The following is a 23259-nucleotide window of genomic DNA, read 5'->3' on the forward strand; positions in this document are numbered from 1 at the left end:
ACACACACACACACACACACACGATGTGGACTTTAGAAGTGCATTCTGCAGAGGTAAAATGCTCACTTTGACACAAAGAATTTTATTTTTATCTGCTTTGAAGAGCTTGTCTAATCATTAATTACTAAACAGCTTGCCATACAACAGCTCTATTAAGTCTATTCACCCCTTTAGTACTAAAGGTGATTGGAAGAAACTGCTATCCCTCACATTGAGTTAGGTATTCAGTATTTTTGAATAAAATTCAACATATTGTCATTTCCTGCTAGACAGTCAGACTGCTAGTCTGACTGTGGACTTTAGGAAACTAAAATTTGACCAACAGTGCAGATTAGGTGACAACCCAAATCATCACCAACAGTGGAAACGTCACACTGAAGTCTTCTGTGACTCTTCTCTTCTTCCAGACTTCGATTTCTACAAGGAAGAAAATTATTACACTGTTTTCGGAATGGATCTCTCTGACCACTGCTGAAATAGTTGAACATTAATACAAATTTATTAAAACCCGACGACAAGAATTTGACATATGCAAATGAAAATTAACTTCCATAAAAATATCAGGTTTTTTTTCTTCTTTGTGTTGTAATTGTCTTTATAAAATGTGTAGCATCGAGTGGAAAACAGCTAAATAAAAGAAAAGGATAACCCTAGCAAATAAAAATAATTATTACATATTAACTTAGGATCATACTCAGGTAAACTTACACAAATAGCGAGCGTTTTAAACATGAAAAAAAAAAAGTCGGGACATTTCAGTGTACGTCAAAACACGTGCTCTGTAGTCAGACATGAAAACACTCAAACACTTTTCTGTGTGAGAAGGCACAGTCAGTCACCACATCCACACCGCTCACCATGCTTTGCAATGGCAGTCGTCTCGCTTGAACGTTTTCACATTTTGTCACTTTACAACCACAGACTTCAATGGATTTTGGTAGGATTTTAAAAGATAGACCAAACCAAAGTAAAGGTGGAGTGAATTAATGCAGGATTGAATAATAATAATAATAATAAAAAACCCACCAATACCCCATTTCAAGTTTGGCACAGTCACATAGAAAGCCTGTTAAAAAGGACAGCAGCCACAAGTAACAATAATAAAACAATGTAGCAGCTAATAATGCAATAACAGATAACAATGTAAAATGAAGTAAAGTTTTTGCAACTTTAAGTAAAAGCAATAATGTCAACAGTGTGATTAATTGTCAATAATTTAAGAAAATTTTTAGTGAATTTTGTAATATCTTGTCAATATTGCAATGTTGATACATTTTTAGCATAGCATTCAAAAATAACTTGAAGCTGTAGTAACTAACAGTAATAATGTAGTAACTAACAGTAATAATGTAGTAACTAACAGTAATAATGTAGTAAGTAACACATACACAGGACTGTATTTCTTGTTGGATTGTGTTAGATTTTAGGAAGACAAAAGTGGTCACATATCTCAAATGTGTTTTATAATTATATTTTATTGCTTATATGCTATTATACTATATCTGCATGAAGTTAGTGTGGTGACCGTGGCGACGGTGACTTTATGTTGTCCAGTGTCTTAACCAGCCCCTGTATAGGTCCATCATCTACAGATGATGGATGAATATGTTTACAGCACGGTGGTGACTGCATCATGGTATGGGGGTTTCTTTTTCTGCAGCGTGGTCAGAGAAATGAGTCAATGTTGATGGGAAAAAGGATAGAAATCCTGACATAAAACACGTTAGAGGCTGAAAAACCTTGAGACTAGAAGAGGTTTACCCCCCAGCGGGACAACAACTCAAAAAATACAACTGAAGCTGCAGTCAAATGGTTAAGATCAAAGCCTATTAATATGTTAGAATGTCCTAGTCGAAGTCCAGACCCAAATTAAAATTAAGAATGTTAAAATCCCAGTTAGATAGTTTAGATGTGCAAAAACATTTTTTTCTTAAAAGTACCACCAAAAGACTACAGAGCTGACTCAGGGGGCTGAAATGTGAAATTTGTGAAATTTATTGGGGAAAAGTTTTGAAAATTATAAATTTTCTTCCGTCTAACAATTATGCATTACTTTGTCTTTTACACAAAATGCAAATAAAATGAAGTTTGTGGTCCTAACATGACAAAATGTGAAAATATTCACAAAAGTCTTAATTTGCAAGGCACTGTACATCCTACATACACACACCCACCCACACACGTAAAATCAAAGAGACCAGTGTGAAATGGTCCATTTTAGGTCCCACCTTCAGCAGGGACTAGTAGTAAAACTGTACTTTATTGAAAAAAAAAGGACAGTTTCTGTCAGTCTACGTAGAAAGTGAACCCTCAGATGAGTCTGCTGCCTGAGAATTCATTAGGGTAAATATCCAAACCTTTAACATTTAGAAGATGGAAAAAACTGTCCAGGTGAAAGAAACTTGTATCCGTTCCCAGAGGGAAGTTTGATGCCTCCTTTGTGGTTTGTTGGAAGACCAGCAGATGGAGCAAGTGGAGGTTTGGGCTCCAGCTTGCGGTGCCCGTTGGGTCTGTCGTGGTCTTCCTGTCTGTCCGCGTGTTTCCTGCCAGACACGTGTCTGGGCGAGAGGTTCAGCAAACCCAAAACGTCTTTCTGAACCGTACTCATTTTTTTGCCGCCGCCTCGGAGCGATGCCAAACGGCCGGGCGCCTCCTGTTTCTGGCCGACGCCGGCCCAGAAGGTCTTCAGGTTGTGCATCGCCTGGACCTTGTTGTCCTGCTTTGACTGGCTGAGCTCTGAAGGGTCCGTCGGGCTGGACGCCACCGAGACGGAGCCTCTGGAGGAGTAGGAGAGGGCTGGAGACGAGGCGCTGTCGGCAGGAGAGCGAGACGGCGATATGTGGCAGCTATAAGGCGAGCCGGAGTATTTGGGTTTGTGTTGGGCTGGCTCGTCTGAGATGATGGGGGACTTCCTCTCCTTAGCGGGGAGAGATGAAGAAGGAGAAGAAGAGGCAGACGTGTTGATTTTCTGCAGCGATGACGAGCGGGACGGCGGTTTGGGAGGAGTTGGGGGAGGCCTCGAATCAGAGGCATGGGGTGAAAGGTGCTTATGGACGGTAAAAGGGGACGAGCCGGCCTTCAGACTAGCCCTGCTGGGAGGTCTGCTGAACGCACTGGTCTCGGACGCCTGGAACTCACGCGCCCCTCTGGCGGGTTTAAAGGTCGGGGTCGTGGGGGTAGACAGAGACGGTTGCCTGGTGTGAGGGTCTTCTCGGCCCCCGGCTCCTCTCAGAGATGTCACTCTGGTGTTTGCTTTCTGCAGTGTCTCCACAGCTTGCATGTGGCTGTGGGTCTCCTCCAGGATCTTCTGGGCCAATTCGTGGGGATCCAGTTGTCCGGCAGGGCCCATCCTCTCTTCTTGGGATTTGACGGTGCTGTCCGTTTCGGTGCTCGACTGGTCCGACTCGGAGCTGCTAACCTTCCCTTTAACTGTCTGTGTGGGTAATGAGCTACAGGAGAGAAAGGAAACTGTCTTTAGCATATTTGGACACCCAACCAGCCTGGAACTGTGAAAATATAATTTCCTGCAATTAAGTCATAAACTAAACAGGATCAACCACGTTTTCATGGTTCAGTTGCACTTACTGTACCCATTTTAAAGCTCGTCTTAAAACCCATCTATTTTACTTGGCTTACAACTCCAGCGGGATCCAGTTTTAAATTGTATGTTTGTTTGTTTTTAAACTGTAAGAGTTTTTTTTAATTTTTTTTTTATTTTATTTTAATTGTTATGTTGTGTTTTAATGTACAGCACTTTGTATCAGCTGTGGTTGCTTAAAAGTGTGTTATAAATAAAGTTGGTATGGTAAGGTATCCCAATAATCTGAAGTACACCAGAAAACTAAAGTTTACACAGGGAAACTGACTGTATTTTGGGGGAAAGTCTCCATGTGTAGATGACACTGCATCACCATTTACACAAGATCACCAAGAAACCTTGAATCTGCTGTAGTTGTCATGCTGAGGCACTACATGGTGATTTGATTTCTGTCTTTGAGATGCATTAGCTTTGACCCTTAACCTCGACCTCATCTTGCACTTTCAAAATACGAGACTCCAATCACTGGTGTTGTGTAAACGAGTGGCTGAATCACAACAAGTGGTTGTGATTCAGCCAACAAATCTCGTTGTGATTCGTTGGCTGTAACAACTGCTACAGTTGTTACAGTTTCATCTGTAATATTTTTGTTACAGTTTCACTCAAAACTGACTTTGTGAAAATGAATACTAAGGCTATGTTTACATAAGACCACTGTCTGATAACTGCAGGTATTTTCAGATGATGGTCAGAGAAAATTTTAAGATTTGACAAGACCACCAAGTTGTTATGCCAACCCACTAGATGGCGCTGTTATTTTAGCAAGTGGCCAAATTGCACATGGTCTTTTAACTCTTAGAGTGCACCTTGCACTGACAGTAACCCGTCTTCGATAAACCAAGTGCTCGGGTGTATTGTGTGTATTCTGTGAGCTGTGCATACGTGAGATTTCATAGTCGAGCGTACCACTTGCATTCATCTCTTATGACAAATTACTTCATTTCCCACAATCCAAATAAATACTAGCAAGTGTGACAAGCTACTTGGTCACCAAGTCCAGTTTCTTCTCCACCAGGACAGCTCCTCATGATAAATCGAAACTCAAAGAACAAGGACCAAAATTCCTCCACAGTGACATAGAAGACTCATTGGCATTCACTGCAAACACTTGAAGGAAGTTGTTGATACAAAGGTTGGAACGACTAGGTTTTAAAGTCAGGGGTAAGTTTGTAAAATAAATAACCCTAAATTAGCGTTTTTGACTGAATTAATCCTAAACTTACATTTTTTGGGTGACCTTGGAGCTTGGATGGTCCGGCAGTGCCAGTGGTGGAGCTTTGAGTGGGGACGTCGGCATGCTGATGCTCCCCTTGGAAGAAACTATCAGAGTCTGGCCCACCGCAGACCCTCTGCTGGAACCACCTCTGCCCTGCCGGTGTCCCGCAGGGAGCGGCAGCGTGTCGCACTCCCTCCCCGCCCGCCCCAGCGGCTCGCTGCTTATAATGGAGAAGCCCTCGTACTCCTCGTCCTCTCCTCCTGCCGACGCTCCTCCGTGATTGGCCAGCCGGCCTCTTGCCAGGCGTTGCGAGGAGTAGTACAGACCCGTTCCTCCACCCTGCTTCTCTGGCTCCTGTTGATGCGAGCGATGACTGATGATGTCACTTCCCGCCGGCTCGGGCCGAGACAGGAAGCTGAGGGAGGAGGCGAGGGAGCTGAGGCTGTAGACGGAGATGGCGTCGCAGGAGAGGTTGTCAGAACAACCAGGAGGTAAGAAGGGCTGGGGAGGGTAACAGCTGAGAGAGAGGGGCAAAGACTGAGGCTGGGAGGCCGACTGGGAGGACGACAGAGACTCTAAAGACGACGAACTGTCCATGCTGAGTCGCTTGGGAAGCTCTGTGGAGTCTTAATAAGAAAAGGAAGACAATTAATAGAGAAGTGTAATGTGAAAAAGTTAAAAATAATTTGATTTAGAAACAAAAACAATCATTACTCTCACCAAACAGGGCAAGAAGGGCCTGAAGGGCGAAATGCATGTTACGTCTGCTGGCCTGTTTTCCCGTCTTCAACACGACTTCCTCCTGACCGACCTCACACAGATCAAAACCTGCAAACACGAGACGCTTCTCGATATCAGAGTCAGCTAATAAGCTTAGCAGAAATTCATAAATTAAACTTTTTGCTTGTTTTTACAAACAGCAGTGGCAAGGCGAGGCCCTACAGATTTACTTTCTCTGGTAGCATATTACAAGTTTCGCCATGGCTTTATTAGAAATCGCTTTGGGTTTATTTAAAATTTTATGGGTATGGAGATGGAAAGGAAAGGGAGAAAGGTGGGGAAAAAGTTTAAAAGGAAATAAGGAGATGTGAGTAAAGGAGAGAAAGAATGCCAGCTCACCCAGAGCAGCCAGGAACTCATGGCAGCCAGGCAGCCTCCAGAGCTGAACGCTGATCGACACCTGGATGGGAGCCAGGGGGAAGTCTTGGTCTTTGTCGACGGACTGCAGCTGCACCAGGACCTGATGAAGCTTCAGACAGGAAGTGAGATGTAACAGAAAGCATGGACTGATTGATTGTTTGGGGGTTTTTTTCCCACCACATTCCCTGAATGCCTTTCCTACCTCTGACATATTTATATTTGGAAGCATACATAGAGTCAATAGGATAAAATAAAACATCTCACTCTAAATCACACCAAGTACACTTACCGTCACCACCATGCTTTTCACGGCCTTTGAGACGCAAGTGTAAGAGAAGAGGATACAGAACTTCAGCGTTTTATGTTCCACACTCTGTCACGTATGTATTCATTTATGGTATCAATGAATGATAACTAGGATGCGGTTTGGTAGGAATGTCAGGATGACGTACAAGCAAAGAGTGATGCCTGACAGTGTCCTCCGTTAACTGTATGACCGATGTGTTTGACAGCTGGTGAAAATGTGGAAATATGAGATGAACATGTCCGGATAGAAAAGGCTCACTGGGATGTCAGGATCAGGGCTGAGAGGTAATAATTTCACATGGCAACCGCTTAGCTTAGATATCCAATCAACTAATGGGAATGTTGAACTCGTTCCTGTCTGTGTGCTGTGGCTTCAGCTCAGACATGATGTGTTCTTGCAAATATGGTTAGAAGTTTTCAAGAAGAAGAATAGATACCTAATTATGCAATAACTGGTTTGTTTTATGACATTATGGCCAGTGTTCATGGACATATGTCTGAATGTCCATGAACACTGGCTGTCTGGTCCATGAAGACGCTAGTCATACAATTTTTAGCTACCAGCAACAAGATTTGAAAATTTTAAATAACATTAAAGATGAAACAAAAAAAAAAGAATAGAAATCAAATTCCAAGTGGATGTGACAATGGCGCCGCAAGAAAATATTCATGGGGTAAAAATGTTGGGGTGGCACAGCTAAAATACACATATTTTTTATTATTTATTTTAGCTTGAAGAAGAAGACGACTGTATGCGTTTATTTGAAGTTAACATGATTTTCTATGTGGTCAGTGGCAAGATCAGCATTTTTCAGGGAGGACTACGGCCCCCCTAAACCCCCCCTGTCAGGAGCGCTGCTGAGTAGTGAATTTAAATTTAAAATCCATTTTGAATTCGAGTCAATGGAACATGGAAATGCTGAAGGGACACCCGGCCAATGAAATTCTACAACATGCATCAACATAGTCAAAGTTATGCAAATATTCAACATGTTAAAACAACAGCAAAAATATATGCAGAGATGGAGAATTTTTTTGCACTTAGCATTGGGTTTCAGACAGAGTCATACAGAAAGAAGTGTTCTGAAGTAATTATGATTTTTTTTTGTTGAATTTGATGAGTACATATTTTTTTTTTTTATTTGTTTGGAATCTAAACTGAAATACAGATTTGATATATTGCTCAATTGTGTTTCAAATCCACAAATTCTCTTAATAATCAATACCAAGAGCCTTTTAAAACCGCTAGGACAGGGAACTGTAGTAGAACAGATTTCCTTTGAGAACTTTCATCAACACAATGTTGTTGGATTTTCCAGCTTGGAAAACAGATTTTTATTTTTTATTTTATTTATTTTATTTTATTTTAAAAACTATTAAAAATCAGTTTATGCATTTTTCTTTCAGACGCCACGTGAAGACGTGTGAGCCGCTGCTGTACCTTGTGAATGAGCTGCTCTCCTGCTTCAGATGTTGTGACCAGCTTACACAGAGCCTGCAGAGCCGCAGGAGTCAGACCTGCAGGGGAACATATGAGCTTTAGTAGAGCTTCAACAGGAACACTGTAGATTTAATACCGACTTAAAATCTACATCGTTTCTGGAACCTTTTTGCTTTTTGATCTGAACATGAGCAGTCCACAATTAGTTATTTTTAAAACATCAAATACATCAAACATAAATCTTTCCAAGGTTTTAGGCCAGGAGTGTCAAATGACTGCAATTCAAAAATGGCACAGATCTGTCTCACCTAATCCATAGTCAGTTGACGCAGATGGAGATTTTTTTATTCTTAATGAGGGTAAAAATATTCCTGATAAATTAGAAACAATCAAGCGTTTCACTTCCTTTTTTTCCACAGTAAATAAAACCCCAAGTATACAGGGACTTTTACTGAGAAGCCAGTTCTGCTGCTCTCAGATCTGCTTTTAATGAATGAATAAATTCACACAACAAGCTTTTATAAAAACATTGACACAAGTCCTGGTCTGATTGCTGAAAACAGACTAAATGCTTTGTTTTGGTATATTTTTCAAGTGATGCCTTTCTTTTATTAATGCAAACATGCAAAACCCTTTTTAAGTTTCTCATATACAACAATTTACACAGAACTTTATTTATTTAATTAAAATATTTCATACTCAGCTAATGGGGGTTAAGTAGGTATTCCCCAAATAAACAAAATCTTACCAAATAATTTTGGTCTAGTTTCTAGAGCAAATTTCTCACCACACTTGAAATAAGATAAACTAACTTAAAAGTAACTTTTTAGAAAAAGATAGAGGCTTATTCTAATTCAATAATTCCTCAATATTCATGAAAAAGTTCAAATTCCACTGGAAGATTAATTAATTATAACATTAAAAATATCTTGGTACAAGTGGAATATTGCCAACAGCTGTGTTACCGAGCAGAGCCTGCAGCGTGTTGCTGCACTGCTGCAGACGGTCTCCAGGGTCAGAGGTCGGGAAGAACACGGCCGCAGGGAGTCCGCCACCACAGCCAGAGACCTCCAGCCGAAAGCCCACGGCGGACAGGAGGGCCTGCCACCCAGGAACGCCGCCGACCTTAACGGGGGGAGAGGGAGACATGAGGGGAGGAGCGGCAGAGCGGGAGCACAGCCTGGCATTTACACACACACACGCACGCACGCACGCACGCACACGCACACACACACACCTTGTTCTCCACGCTCTGCTGCGACGTGTACATGGGGTTGCAGTGACCGCTCTGAATGCGCTGCAGCGACTTTTCTACCTGAGAAGAGAAATAACAAAACAACAATGTCTGCCTTAAGATCGGCTAAATTAGACCTGTGCAGAGCCGCAAAATGTTTTAAAAACAAACAAAACAGTTTAAAATGCTGTCATTCTTTTTAAGAAATTCATTAAATTGATACTGACATTATACATATATTTCACTTCTGCTTTGACAAGAAAACAACAAAAACAAAACCAGAAAGATAAAAATATACATCAGTTCTTTATATCATGGCAGCTCACCAGGTGCAGCAGCACCCTGAGGGCGTCCCGGGCTTTCTCTGGGTACTGCAGGATCTCTGCCAGGGCCTGACCCACCAGCGACATGGGGCTGTTCAGCTTCAAATCGCTGCCTATCAGCAGGTAACCTGGAGGAAGACGCACAGCAGGGCGGCACAGATAAATCACTAAGAGTTAGTTTGGAACAGCAGAAACAAAACGACGTCTGCCTTCAGGATCCAAGGGACACAAACGCATTTCTGACAGAAACATTACAAAACTACAATCTGCACATTAGAGAGGAACAGCCCAGGTCAGCTTCAAAAACATCTTTCAACCTCCACACACGTAGTTCATTAAACTCCTAACGCTCCATGGTAAATACTTGCTGTCTCTAAATACAAATATATATATGAATAGTTGTATTTTGGCTGTCGAACTGATACGAAATTAAATGCTGATTGTTAGACATAAGTGTGCATAATACTAACATAATTAAAGGTTCCAGTCTCAAGTGTGTATAGCATTTTGTGATGATGTCAATGTTAATCAGAGCTTTGAAAGTGAACTACAACATGAACAACATTAAAGTTTGTAATTGAGTTAACTGAGTTGGTCTGTAATTAATTAATTAATAAAAACTATACATCGACAAAATAAGCAACATTTTCAATTATAAAATTATTAAATAACTACATATATGAGCTCAACTACATAAACATGTATTGTTTTCACAATGTAATGTAGACTAAATATTTAGCTCCAAATTGAATATTTAGTTAGCAAACTAAATGTCTCATTGGAAGCTAAATAGTTAGTTTGAAGATAAATATTTAGTCTTAATAACATTAAAAACAATAAATATTTTTGTTGCAAGCTAAAGATTTTACTTGGTGGTTCAAATTAAATATGTAGCAAGTTAAGTATTTCATTTGAAACTGACTATTTAGTCTTTTGTCAAAATAACATTAAAAATAATAAATATCTCAAATATATATTTAGAGAGCAAAATATTTATTTTGAAGCTAAATATTTAGCTATAAAATAAATATTTAGCACAGTATAAATAATATTTATACACAATAAATATTATCAGTATTTAGCTAACTATGTAACTTGTGTGCAGTCATACAAAAGCTGAGTCTTGAGAACCATTCAGTCACTGATGCTGTAGATACAAACAAAAAATTTAGTTTAAAGTTAAATATTAAGCTGATATTGAGTGTGAAACTGTAACATGCATAACTGAACAAATAACATGGTGAAAATATGACTTTGAAACATGAACTCCCATTTTTTTCCCTCTTATGACTAAATAACTCAAGTTACTGATGCTCAATTTTGACTGTAACTTTAAAAAATGGCGCCCTTTATGTAACTGTGTCTCCAGGAGGACCTCAGTTCACCCTCACAAACTGAACAAATTTACATTTGCACGGCTAATACAAAGCTACCTTGGAAGAAAACTGCTGTCCGCACACAGAACAGAGGCTGACTTGAGATAGCTTTAATATTCCATCAGGAATCTGTGGATGTTTTATTCTTTTAGCTCACCAGCCCAGTTGGAAGGGTGTGAGAAGTGCTTGCTGCTCTGCAGGTTCCTCATGGCCTCCGTCAGAGCCACGCTGGCTTTGCTGCCGTTTAGCAGCGCCGTGTAGAACGTGTGCATGAAGAGCTTGGAAGCAGCGACCTGCACCGGCCACAGAGACACGCACACACACTGAACGCCCGCAGCCAAGAAAGCCCGGGTCAGACCCACCACTCCGTCGGCCGTCACTCTGCAGCTAGACTCCGGGTATGACCTGAAACAACAAATGAGTCAGATGTCATCTGCATCTGCAGGGGTGGGAAGTTTGACCCAAAAATCAAGTAAGAGTAAAAATGCTTCATAATAAAATTACTGAAGTAGAACATAGATGTACAGCACAGTAAACATACTCCTAAAAGTAAATTTTTTCCAAAAAGTTACTCAAGTAAATGTAATTGAGTAAATGTAACTAGTTACTATCAAACATAAATACCTCAGAACCACCAGCTTGACCGAGAGGCACAGGTCAAGGATGTCGGCGGCAGTGAGGAGGAAGTCGTGGAGCGGCGCGCCGTCGCACACGCTCTCCACGTCCTCGCTTCTTTCTTCCGCTCCTCGGAGTCTCTCTGGGCTGCTGTGACTCCTGGGAAACAAACGGTCAACCTTCCCGTCGTGGTCCGCGCCGTCCGCTAACGCCGCCGTCCCGCTCAGAGCGTTCTCCTGCGGCCCGTCCCCGGCACTGCGCTCGTGGTTGGGGGACAGCACGATGGCGGCGAGCTTCCAGGACGTGTGGGTCGCAAAGTGAACGCACTCGGCCTGACTCAGCGCCGCTAAGACGCGCTCCTTGGTGGCGTTTGCCCCGGTAAGGGGGTGACACCCCAGCTGCTCACCCAAAGACAGAGCCTCGTCCTGGGCCGAGGGTAAGGGCCCCCACAGCCAGCGGTCCATGACGCTGGGAGGCAGCTGAGGGGCCCCAACCACGGCAGCCACCGAGCCTCCGTCCGGACACAGCAGGGGACCGCTGGGGCGAGGGTGAGGCTGTAGGGAGAACACACAAGCAATTACGCTTACAGATTTTTATTTTATTTTATATTTTACAAAAGATGACGTCATTAGATGAATCGCCTAAAAAACAAAAGGGAACGATAAAGATTCCAAAAATGTGTACAAAAGTTTTAATGTGGCCGATAAAAGAATGCGGTTCGGCTGCAGATCAAGTCATTATTCACCATTTTAAAACCTTCCTGTGTGTTTTCGGAGTGCTGGTTATTCCCATTTCTTGTAGTTCTTCAAAACTGACCACCCATTTTCCCCATTTTTCAGTTTTTTCTTTTACATTGGAGTTGTGCACTCTACTGCCCTCCTCAGGATGAAGGGCCTACCTTGCTTGTAGCCTGCAGGCTGGCCAGGGACGGTACAGAAATGATGTTAAACCTTTCATACAGGTACTCATTGGAGGAGCTGCCTTTCAGCAAGGCAAAGGGGATCAGGTACAGTTCTCCCTCCAGAACTACCACAAGCTGCCTGTTCCTGCCAACAGATCCACTGCTGTGCATCAGACCCTGCAGCAGAAACATTAAAGATATAAAAAAATAAAAAACAAAACATGAAAGCTCAACATTCAAATGAAAGAATGACAGAAAAGGAGCCGTGTCACAAACACACACACGCGCGCACACACACACCCCTTCCATGGGAGCGATGAGTAAGTCGTAGAGGGCTCGTAGAGGAGGTTTGCCAACATTAGACGGTCGGCAAACAGGAGATAAGCCGTCCTTCACTGGAGACACTGTGGCGCTGTAAAGGCTCGTCATGCTCCGACAGCTCCTGCTGGAGGACATTTACATAAAACACGGAATATATGGACTTAACAGGATTACAAATACGCTTTCATTGAGAGTTAGTGTTCAGACTGATGGGTCTATGAAGGTTTGCCCAGGAATTACACCCAGCAGCTTCCTGTACTGGAGTATACAGGTATACTTCATTTTCCTTGTAAGGAAAATAACAAGGGATAAATCGGCCCAGATTTCCTTCACTTTGGGTGATGAAACAGACCTTATCCAACAACAGTCACCCTACTGTTGCCAACTTAGCAATTTTGTCGCTATATTTAGCAACTTTTAAGACAAAACAAAAAATCTGTATTGACCAAACTTGCAATCAGCAGGTCAGGTTTTTGAAGGATCGGCCAGAAAACTGAAATCAGTGCACTTCTAAAGATAACATACTGAAAGGTTTCCAAGCATGGTGTACTCAACAACAACAAAAAGTACAAGTTATTACCCAGGACCAGTTTGGATATAAAAATAAATGAATAAATAAAAAGATTTCTCTTAAAGAAGATTTTTTGTTGTTGTTACAAATAATTCAAATTGTGCTACAAATTTTAGTGTTTAATATTGAAAGGTTTTTATTGCAAATACACAATGAGAAAAAATAAAGTAGTAGTGTTACAAATTTTAATATCAGAAAAAAAGAACCTGACTGAAACACCAGAGGATTTTATATACACAAAACACCTAAATGTATTTTTGCTGTAGTCACTGCATGCGAGTGAAAAGGCGTTATTGAAAGCTGCAGTGGAACCTGTTGAAGCGGTTATTTCTGGACACCATGCGGAGGTAGCCGGTTGGATCGGCGGCCGAGGCCAGATTGTTGTTTAGCTCCTCAAACTGTTGCTCCAGCAGATCTCCAGCTTCACTCTCCGTCTCACTGCCGGAGCACACTCTGAAAACACAGATTCATGTTCAGTGGTACGCAGTCGGGTTGACTACTGTCTTTTTGGAAGCTCTTTTCTTTCTCATCACATCTGAAGTGAATTTTGAAATCTCTGAGCTGCAGATGCAACAGTAATCTCACTTGTGCTCAATTTAGCAAAAGTACAGCAATACTTGCCAACACTGTTCCCGACACTAGGGGGCGCCCACTCCCCACTGGATAAACAATTAATTGATACACAGCTTAGTTGGGAAGTAACTAGTTATATTTACTCAGTTACATTTACTTGAGGAACTTATTGGAAAAAAATACTTATAGGAGTACTTATTGTACTTCTTTTACTTCAGTAACTTTATTATGAACTATCTCTGGTCTTACTTGAGTAAAATTTCTGAATTTTCTGCCCACATGTTTTAACCAAAACTCACCAGACTCAGACACACACCTGCAGTTTTTGTTAAAGTTTCATAAGTTTGTTTTTTTTTTATCAAAAGAAACTGATTAGGAATTTTTTTTTTCTTTTCTTTTGTTGCTTATATGAATTATTGTAATTTTGGTCCTTAAAATACAAAACTTTCCACTTAACTTTACATTTTGGTCCGTCTGATGATCTCATTTTTAAATATTAAATGACTGATAATTTGATCAGTTACTCAGAACTTGAGAAGAGTTTTTACAAAATACTTTTTTACTCTTTCTTGAGTCATTTCTTGAATTAATACTTTTTACTTTTACTTGAGTAAAAATATGTTGAAGTAGTTCTACTTTTGAGTACAGTCTTACTCTCCCTCCTCCCCCACCCCTGAGGTCATGCCGCCCTGGGCAGGAAGTCAAATCATCTGAATCCATTTTCACAGGAACCTCTTTCTGGAGCTAAAGTTCTGATTTCTGATTGATCTGTCTCTGCGTCAGCCTCTACCTGCTGTGATGGCTGTCCACTCCCAGAGCCTCTCTGGCGTTGCAGATGTACTGATCCAGAGACACGGGGCCTCCACCGTGCGGGCTCCCGCCGCCGTCCTGGAACTCAGAGGCCTCGGGCCCCGCCTCTCCCAGGTACGCCTCGTTGAACTTCACGATGCCTATCGCAGGGTTCAGGAAGGACACGCGACAAGTTGAGCAGTTTGTTTACCTGACATGAGCGACGTGAAACAGAGCTAAGGAGTTCGGCATGATAAGGGGCCCCCGACCTTTATCATGCTGTGGCCCCCAAACGGCTTCAGCTTCTGTCTGGGGAAACATTTAGCAAACCCACAGACGAAGCTACACAATGTGACAAGAAACATTACATTTTTCCCTCACTTTTCAATGATCACTAGATTATTACATGTGGTGGAGCAGGTGATCAGGTAACATGTTATGATTTTATTAATGTAATCTTAAACATATGACCAGATAAAACATTTCCACCACAATCCTACGGAGCTAAATTAAGTTTGTGCAGAAGAAAAAAAAAGTTTGAAACTGAAAAAAAGTTTTACTTTCAAATCTTTTCTTCAGTTTCAATATGTTTTCTTTAGAACAAACTTTTTGTTTGTCCAAAACAAAAAGTATGTCATATTTTTATATTAATCCCACCAAATTGTATTTAATTTCTCCACAGCAGTGCTGCTGGACGCTTCCTTTGGTCTTATTCTTATCATAAACTTTTCTATTTCTAAGTTGACGAGCAAAACAACTTCATAAATTTGACCGGCAGCCAATCAGAAAGTCGGGCGTGGCAAACAACGTTTTATTGAATTTCCCTTCTGTGGAAAAAGGCTCTTTGTTTTGTTTCTATCTTCCATCTCCATCTTCAATTAGTTATTTTAACTTATATTTTATTGTAATGACTGAAAAAGTAGATATATATTTGTATAAAAATGTCTATGATTTTATAATCATAAACAAACATCAACAAAAGATCCATCCATCCATCCATCCATCCATTCATTCATTTTCTTTACATCCTTGTCCCTCAGTGGGGTCGGGAGGGTTGCTGGTGCCATTAAAATCCTGATGTTTTCTTTCTTCGGTGGAAAATATGATCAAATACCACATCACGAATCTGAATAAAGTTATTGTTTTAACAACTTCGTATCGGCATAATCTTACAAGAAGAGATAGATTTGCAACATGTCATTGATCCAGCGTTTCGATGGACTCAGGATAATGTGGTAGTGCCGGTTCTGTGTTGACTCAGCTGCGTACCTGTGCCTGGAGATATGAGCCAGCTGTAGAGAAAGCCTCCAGCCAGCGAATAGTAGAGGATCAGCGCCTTCTGGCCGTTGACCGTCTCCAGGATGTGCTCCACGGTGACCGGGATGTAAGGGTCGGCGCCGGCTGCATGCCTGCTTCCTCTCTGGCGTTCCACCAGCAGATCGGCGAACGCTCGAGTGCGCCCCCGCTCGGCTATGGCCAGAGCCTCGTCATGCCGCCCTGGAAAAACGGACCAACGTATGAAGGTGGATCAAACAAGCTTTGGTGCAAAGTTATATTTCATGTTTGAAAATAATAATAATAATAATAATAATAATAATAATAATAATAAAAAAAACCAGAGAGGGGTAAAACATTTCACCTAGGCTGACGAGGACTCTCTGGAGAGCCTGGTATGAGCTGGTTTGCAGATCAAACAAGGACAGCTTGTAATCCAGGTTGTGTTGCGTCTCATGGCGGATTGTCTCGAACAACGCAGAAGCTCTGTACAGCTGGAACCAAACAAAACGATCCAACAATCAGACAACATGAACAAACCTTCCACTGAAAACTTCACATTCAGAACTTAATTCACATGCTTTTCTTTCACTTTCATTATATTGTCTTTTTTTTTGTAAAAATATTTCTAGCAGAACTTACTGATGTCAAATGGTTAAAACTTCAGTATCCCTGCAGTTACAATACTAACCACTGGGTGGTGCCAGCACACAGCCTTCATAAGCTCAGAAATGATCAATTAATGCAGCAACTAGATATCAGTGAGGAAAAGAAGTATCAAAATAAAAAGTGCTGAACTGTGCGGCTGATCAGTACTGGATGAGTATTTGACACTCTACTGTTACTGTTTCATCTTTCAGTTTCCCAACACATTTTTTGGTCATTAGTTACTTAAAAAAAACAGCTATATTTCATAAAGTACGAGAGAAAAATGCACTTACACTGGGTTCTGTTTATGGCTGAACCTGAATCTAGGCATTACTAAAAACTGCGCTCTAGTTATAAGAAAGAAATAAAGCAGGTTTTCCTAGATAATTAGGGTAAACAATACAGATTTAATAATCTTGTTTTTGTAAAATAATATGTTGAAGTTACGCCAGTGTATTAGGGAAATTGTAAACAGAAATAAATGGAATAAATTTCAACCAAAAAATCTCTGAAAAAGAGAGAAAACTTCTGAGCTTAAAACTCAGAAATATGCTTTAAAAAAAAGTAGAAATTTTGAGATTAAGCTCCTGCAAACATTTTCTTGAAAAAGACTTGGACATTTTTGAGTTTCTCTGCAAATTCCCAAAAGTCAAAGATGTTCAACTTTTCAAACTCAGATATTTCCATGCTTTATCTAGACAATTTTTGAGATTATTCCCAAAATTTCAGAAGTTCTTCAGCAGAAATTTCCTCCTCTTTTTTTTCTCAGTGGCCCTTATTAGCCGTCGTGCGAAGTAGTGCTAATCCTTTTGGCTACTCTACACACCTTTGTCGTTTATTAATTGTGTTACGGTGGACTAAGTGACATAGCGGCATTCCTGCTTCTCATTTCTTGAAACGTAATAACTTCATAAACCTGGTGCTGTGCCTCCTCCAGGTTTCCGCTGGCCCACAGAGAAAGCCCGAGGCGATGGCGGAGCTTGGCTTCGTCTTCTCTCCGGCTCAGCTGCTCAGCCAGCCGCAGACCTGGGAGGGAATCACACCACGGAGATCAGACGACAGCTCATCAAAACAACAACAACAACAACAACAAAAAACCGTGACAACTGTTGCTGCTCTGAAGCAGGCTCCACTGATTAGCCCATGATGCTCGGATGCGTCATTCACTTTCTCCCACTGTTCCTTTCCTCTTGTTTTTGATCAGCTCATTCAAATTCAGACTCGCTGTATTGTCTCTCTCTTGTCTTCGGTTTGTCCCAGACATGTTTGATGTCGGCTCCTGGGAGGGGCGCGGGCGGTCTCACCCGCTTCGGTTTAGTTCTCATTAGGGCCTCGGATTGAGCAGAATCTCATCAGATAAAGAAAACCTTCCCGCCTCTGTGTGTGTTCGTCTCCTTCGAGGTTGCGTGCTCTTCTGTGTGTTTTACCCGTGAGGGTTAATTGGAGGCTCATTTCCAAACGTTTCCTCACCTCATCGCTGAGAGCAGTCCTGTGCTGCTTGTGGAGGTAATGATCAATTTACAGCCAAAGGATCTGAGAGACACACAGAGGTCAGGAATGATCAAATAACAGCTGCTTAAGTCTGGATTTGGACTGAATGAAGCTGCAGCAGTTTTAACTGTGGATGATGTTATAAGAGCACACAGATTATTACACCAGAAAACGTTTTCCAGATTACATAAATAACTCTGCAAAATCTAAAAATAGCTCAAAGTACACTCTAAAGAGTTAGCAAACGTTAGCAATTAAAATAATTTAAATTTGGAGCAGTAAGTAGTACCGTAAGCTTGCAGGGTTTGAGATTAAAACGACTAAATTGTCTAAAAGCAATAAATACAAACATCAATTTACAATTTAAGTTTCAAAAATGCAGTAAATAAAGCAAAAAGTTCTAATTTATATTAAAACTAAAGTAGTTTTGTAACTTTTTTCAGTTTCAATGTTTGTTTTTTTTAATGTGACCTATTCTGCCACATGTACCTTTTGCATGTTTTTGTAGTTTGGGTTTCTGCTGCTGCTGGAAACAGTCCAAGTGCTTAACGAAAATAATTTAAAGTATTTCAGTTTCAAAAATCTCCTGATATTGAGGTCACAGTCGGCGGGCGCCGCTCCTCACCTAGCAACTAAAGTGTAGTGACCTTGCAGGACAGCACTGAGGGTAAAAACCCAGGGGTCCAAATGACCCCATCTCTGAAACAAGTAATTCTGAAAGGTCAAAACAGGCAGGACTGAACTGGTGATGTCTCATTACTTCAGAATTTTGTGCAAATGAACATGTTTTGCACAGCATATAGACCTACCCTAAACTGTTTGAAAGAAAGTTTTAATTCTAAGCATGAATTCAAAACACTTTGCCTCCCCACCCCAAAAAACTACTAAAGAAATCTACATCTGATGTGGAGAGCGTGTAGACGTGATGCACAGGTTGACATGGTAACTATTCAGCCAAATCTCGCCTTGCTTTGAACAATCAATTTAATCTGGGCTGAAGAATAAATGCTTGGTCAAACATGAAAAAACAACTTTAATTTGTTCAGTCAGAGTAATAAGGAGAAAAATAAATAATGGAAAATAAATAATGAGGAAACTGACAAAAATAATAGCTTGACTACTTTGGTCAAACATGTAAAAAATAAACATTGAAAAGAGCACAAAGCATAGAATTAGACTGAATAGATCTGTCTTTATGGATCAGACACATTGTCGTCGATATCAGATCTAGAATGGTTTTCAATATCAGCACTGATACAGATATTAGTATCGGATCGGTGCAGCTCTAATTTTCCTGCCCTGAAAACAAACAACTAGCAAAACTTTATGAGGCAAATGTGAAATATTTAAACGATAGAAATCACATTTTTATAAATAAAGCTTGTAAACTACTGGCAAAGAAGAGAAACTCTGTTTGCGTCTGTATAACTGAAGGTGTGTGTGTGTGTGCGTGCGTGGGTGTGTGCGTGTGTGTGTGTATCTTGTGCATCACCTTCCTGCAGGTACATCACAGCCTGAGTGTAGTTCTGCAGGGCATGGTGTGTCCTCCCCAGGCTTCCGTAGGCCATAGTTTTGGCCGTCAGGTCGTTGGTCTGCGCCGCCACGCTGAGGTGCTGCTCCTGAAACACCACGGCCCGCTCGTAGTTCCCCAGAGCCTCGTAGGTCAGGCCCAGGTTGCCGTAGGCGCGGCCCTGGCTCCTCACGCAGCCCGTCTGCTCGGCGATGCTCAGCGCCCTCTGGTGCCACTGCAGCAGGAACAGCAGGCTTAATTACATCATATCACTTTAATCAGGAATGTGTGTGTAAATGAAGCCTGCCTGCCTCTTATTTGAGTAAAATTTCTGGAAACACACTGTGAGTTAGGCCTGTCGCAACCAGCAATAAATCAACAAATGGCTGGCCTGGTAAATGAAAATAATTTAATAAGCTCAATAATTTCCATTTGCTTGATTTACTGTTTTTCTCTTTCTACCAAATCGTTTCGTGACAGAAGGATTCAGTCTGGTGCTTTGGTCTCAACCAGCCCTTATTCTGTTCATAGAGCCTTCATCATTCATTTTATTTGTTGCTTCTGTTGTTTTGTTTTGGATATTTAAAAAGTCTTTCAGTTTCAGCGTAAAATGTTCAATAGAATGTGAAGTTTATTCATCATTGAGAATGTGTTCTTTCATTAATTTGCCATTAACATTGTATTACTTGGAAAATGGTCCAAAACAACAATATCATCATTTATTGCAATATCTTCTGGGACAATTTATAGTCCAGCAAAATTTGTTATAGTGACAGGCCTACTGTGAGGAACTTCACTGAATGACTCAATCAACCTTGTGTATGTGCTGCTAAATGTGCTAAAGGTGGAGAAACAATTGGAAAACTGTTTATCTGAAGTCATTAGTGGCTATGCTAACTAGCCTTAGCATTCACAACAGGCTATGCTAGCTGCAGTGCAGCAGAGAGCAAAGGGGGAAGAAAAAGACTGAATGAGCAATTCCATAGGAGGGATGATTGACAGCGCTAAGACCCGCCTCCTGGCTCTGATTGGTTGTTTCAAGTTAGGCAGAGGAGATGGATATTTGTCACAGGTTATCTGCCTCATATCATTCTGTTATGGCATTTTGACAGTTTCAACAAATACATAAAAAAATCATTTTTTTAAAATTTGCACACTGCAGCTTTGAAAAAACAAGATTTGGTCTTTTTTAAACATTAAAAGATATTTTGATTTGTTACTACTTGATTTTTTACCAAACCGCTCTTACTTGAGTCGTTTCTTTTTACTTTAACTTGAGTAGAAACATGTTGATGTGGTGCAATTCTCACTTGAACACAACTTTTGGACACTTTAAACACCTCTGGATGTTTCCTCACCTGTCTCTGCTCTTTATGCTGAGCTGACTAGACAGATAGAAATAAAGAGCAGCATAGTACAAACCTGCAGAGCAGTTTCGTTGTCTGCCATCAGCTGATAAACGCCTCCCAGGGCGTCGCTCGCCTCGGCCTCCAGGGATTTATCCTGCCACATGAAACGAGGGATTATTACCGTCTCCGATATACATTTCACAAATACTATTTCCTGCCAGACTGGCAGCCTGGCAGTGTGAACCTTACCCCTGCTGAGCGAGCGATGCTGAGCTGGTGCTCCAGACAGGACAGGGCCTGCTCGTAGTTCCCCAGCTGGCTGTGCAGGGTGCCCAGCTCCCCGTAAGCCTGCGCCTTCCCCCCGCCCTCGCCGCCCAGCTCGTGGGCCACCACCAACCGCTTCTCGAAGCACACCAGCGCCTGCTGGAGACTGCCCATGGACCTGCACCCACAGGGAAAACGGAAGAAAAGAAAAGAAAAGAAAAAAATAACAGATTGTTTAGATATATTTTGGCTGTATTAAAGTGCTTTTACCCTCTTTTCATGCTTTAACAGAAGCTGAGTTTGAGCCAAATGAGGCTCTCCTTTCTCTTCACTAACGTCTCATTCACAGTCTGGAGAGCAGAAACACCAGATGGAGGAGAGAAACTCCTCGTTAAGACTTCTGTCTGTTAACACGACTTGTGTTGAATTACATGGAAACAGGCTGATGAAGGGATCCGACTGAAAGACAAAACTGATGTACAAGCAACTTTCCAGTGAGATATAGGACCTTGTTTTAAGTAATTGATTGTTGAATATAAATAAAAAGTTGTTGATCCGGGGAGACTTCTTCAATTTTAACATGAGCAAAATGTCTTGTAATAAGTGAAATAATCAGCCACTGGAACAAGTTTAGTCTTATTTTTAGTGTAATTAGATATTAGAGTTATAAACTAGAAAAAAAATACTTGGTAAGATTTTGTGTTTTTGTTCTTTGTAAACGAACTACAAAGTTTACAATTTGAAAACCTTCAAAACTACGATTTAAAGCCTGTGGTGGTTTCTTCATGAATTCATCTACTATACTCTGCATAAATACCTAAAAATCATTACTTTCAAATTGATGGTTTTCATTTTTTGTTTTTGTCTGTTTGACTTGTTCCTAGTTTTGGCCTGGAGAGTCAAATATGACTCAAAATATTTTGTTTAGTGTGTTTTTACCAATCATTTCGCCAGGATTATCTGGATTAAAAAAACAACTTGTTCTTTAACAAAGAAATGTGTGCAAAAACTCGTTTTGAAAAAAACCAGAAAATAAAAGTTGAAAGCCAATATTACAAGAATATGCACAATAAAAGTGTATTCATGTTTTGTGTGAGAAACAATTGTGTTGCCATTTTGAATGAGCTCCATTGTTTTTAGCTCCAGTTCAAATCCAGATGTTTACTTTGCCGGCAGACTCTCAGCTTACTGTAAGTCAATATCAGAATTATAAATGTAACCCAGTTCCAGGCATGTACACAATGTCACAGTCAGCTAACTTGTTGCATGGCAAACTTCCTGTCAACTCAACAGACTTCCAGTTAATAAAATAAAGGAAAATAAATGTAAAAAATAGAAATAGAACTATTAACCCCTTACAGTTGGGTTACAAAAGAGAAAAAGGAAAACAATAATATTCAGAAGAAATAGGTCAGAAAGTAAAGTAGAGGTTCCTAAAACAGTAAGGACTCCAACAAACAAGGAACAGGTTTTGGAGGTTTTCCTTCCACCAGCTGACACCAACCTGTGTGCGTTTCCCAGGCCTCTGTAGGCCTTCTCTTGGTCCTGGACGTGGTTGAGACTCTGAGCCACCGTCAGGTACTTCTCGTAGTACTGGATGGCCTCCTCGTAATCTCCCAGGGCATCGTAGCAGTCGGCCAGGCTCCCGTAGGCCCTCCCTCTGTCCAGCATGCCCTCGCTGCCGCTCAGCTGCTGCAGCATGGCCAGCTGCTGCTCAAAGTATCCGATGGCTTCCTCGAACACCGCCATGTTCATCTTGGTGATGCCCATGTTCCCGTGGACCTGCGCCTCCAGTCGGGCGTCCCGGAGGCCCTGCGCCAGCCCCAGCTGGGCCTCGTAGCACTGGAAGGTCGTGGTGTAGTCGCCCAGCGCCATGTGGACCGCCGCCAGGCGGCCCAGCGCCCGGCACTCCCCCTGGGGGTCGGCCAGGTCCTTACGGAGAGTCAGCTCCCGGCTGTGGAAGGACAGGGCGGCGTCCAGCTGGCGGAGCAGCCTGTATGGGAGAGAAGGGTGAGGAGGCAGAGGAAGAGGAGTTACAAATGAAGGGAGAGGAAAGTCAAGAAAGGTTTGCTGTTCCTTCAGGATGGGAGAGAGAGCAGATAACAGTAAGGCTGAGCAGATTACAGTAAAATCTCTCTTTAACTCTGTTGACATGTTGGATTTGGAAATGTTGGCCCTTTTGGGAATCTATAAAAACATTGAGGTAAAGATTCTGATCCAGAAATGCAAATTTTGTTCTCCAAAGAAAACAAAGTGTAATCCCAGCACCCGCTGTCACAGTGCAGAGGTCGAAGCACACAGCGGTGAACTTCCTCACT

General features: G+C 41.5%; 1 protein-coding gene across 5 annotated transcripts in view; it reads right to left on the minus strand.

The window, feature by feature from the left end:
• Positions 1–2243: 2243 nt before the first annotated feature.
• ttc28 (tetratricopeptide repeat domain 28) overlaps positions 2244–23259 on the minus strand; it is a 106729-nt gene continuing 85713 nt past the window's right edge. For 2 of the 5 annotated variants that reach the window (XM_016663666.1, XM_016663669.1), the window contains 22 exons: positions 22446–22934; positions 20927–21119; positions 20751–20831; positions 19311–19563; positions 17244–17353; positions 16044–16173; positions 15674–15901; positions 14406–14565; positions 13355–13495; positions 12451–12595; positions 12148–12327; positions 11259–11803; positions 10792–11039; positions 9262–9386; positions 8939–9016; positions 8667–8826; positions 7702–7778; positions 6244–6267; positions 5934–6063; positions 5535–5642; positions 4822–5440; positions 2244–3449 (listed from right to left, as the gene is read on the minus strand). In XM_016663666.1, the coding sequence (XP_016519152.1) occupies positions 2360–3449; positions 4822–5440; positions 5535–5642; positions 5934–6063; positions 6244–6267; positions 7702–7778; positions 8667–8826; positions 8939–9016; positions 9262–9386; positions 10792–11039; positions 11259–11803; positions 12148–12327; positions 12451–12595; positions 13355–13495; positions 14406–14565; positions 15674–15901; positions 16044–16173; positions 17244–17353; positions 19311–19563; positions 20751–20831; positions 20927–21119; positions 22446–22934 (5314 nt within the window). In that variant the 3' untranslated portion in view covers positions 2244–2359. The remainder of the gene's footprint in view (positions 3450–4821; positions 5441–5534; positions 5643–5933; positions 6064–6243; positions 6268–7701; positions 7779–8666; positions 8827–8938; positions 9017–9261; positions 9387–10791; positions 11040–11258; positions 11804–12147; positions 12328–12450; positions 12596–13354; positions 13496–14405; positions 14566–15673; positions 15902–16043; positions 16174–17243; positions 17354–19310; positions 19564–20750; positions 20832–20926; positions 21120–22445; positions 22935–23259) is intronic. The other 3 variants (XM_007577296.2, XM_016663668.1, XM_016663667.1) reach the window with 3 other exon arrangements.

The sequence above is a fragment of the Poecilia formosa genome, unplaced genomic scaffold (genome assembly GCF_000485575.1).
Source record: "Poecilia formosa unplaced genomic scaffold, Poecilia_formosa-5.1.2 Scaffold436, whole genome shotgun sequence".
In the NCBI taxonomy this organism is placed as follows: domain Eukaryota; kingdom Metazoa; phylum Chordata; class Actinopteri; order Cyprinodontiformes; family Poeciliidae; genus Poecilia; species Poecilia formosa.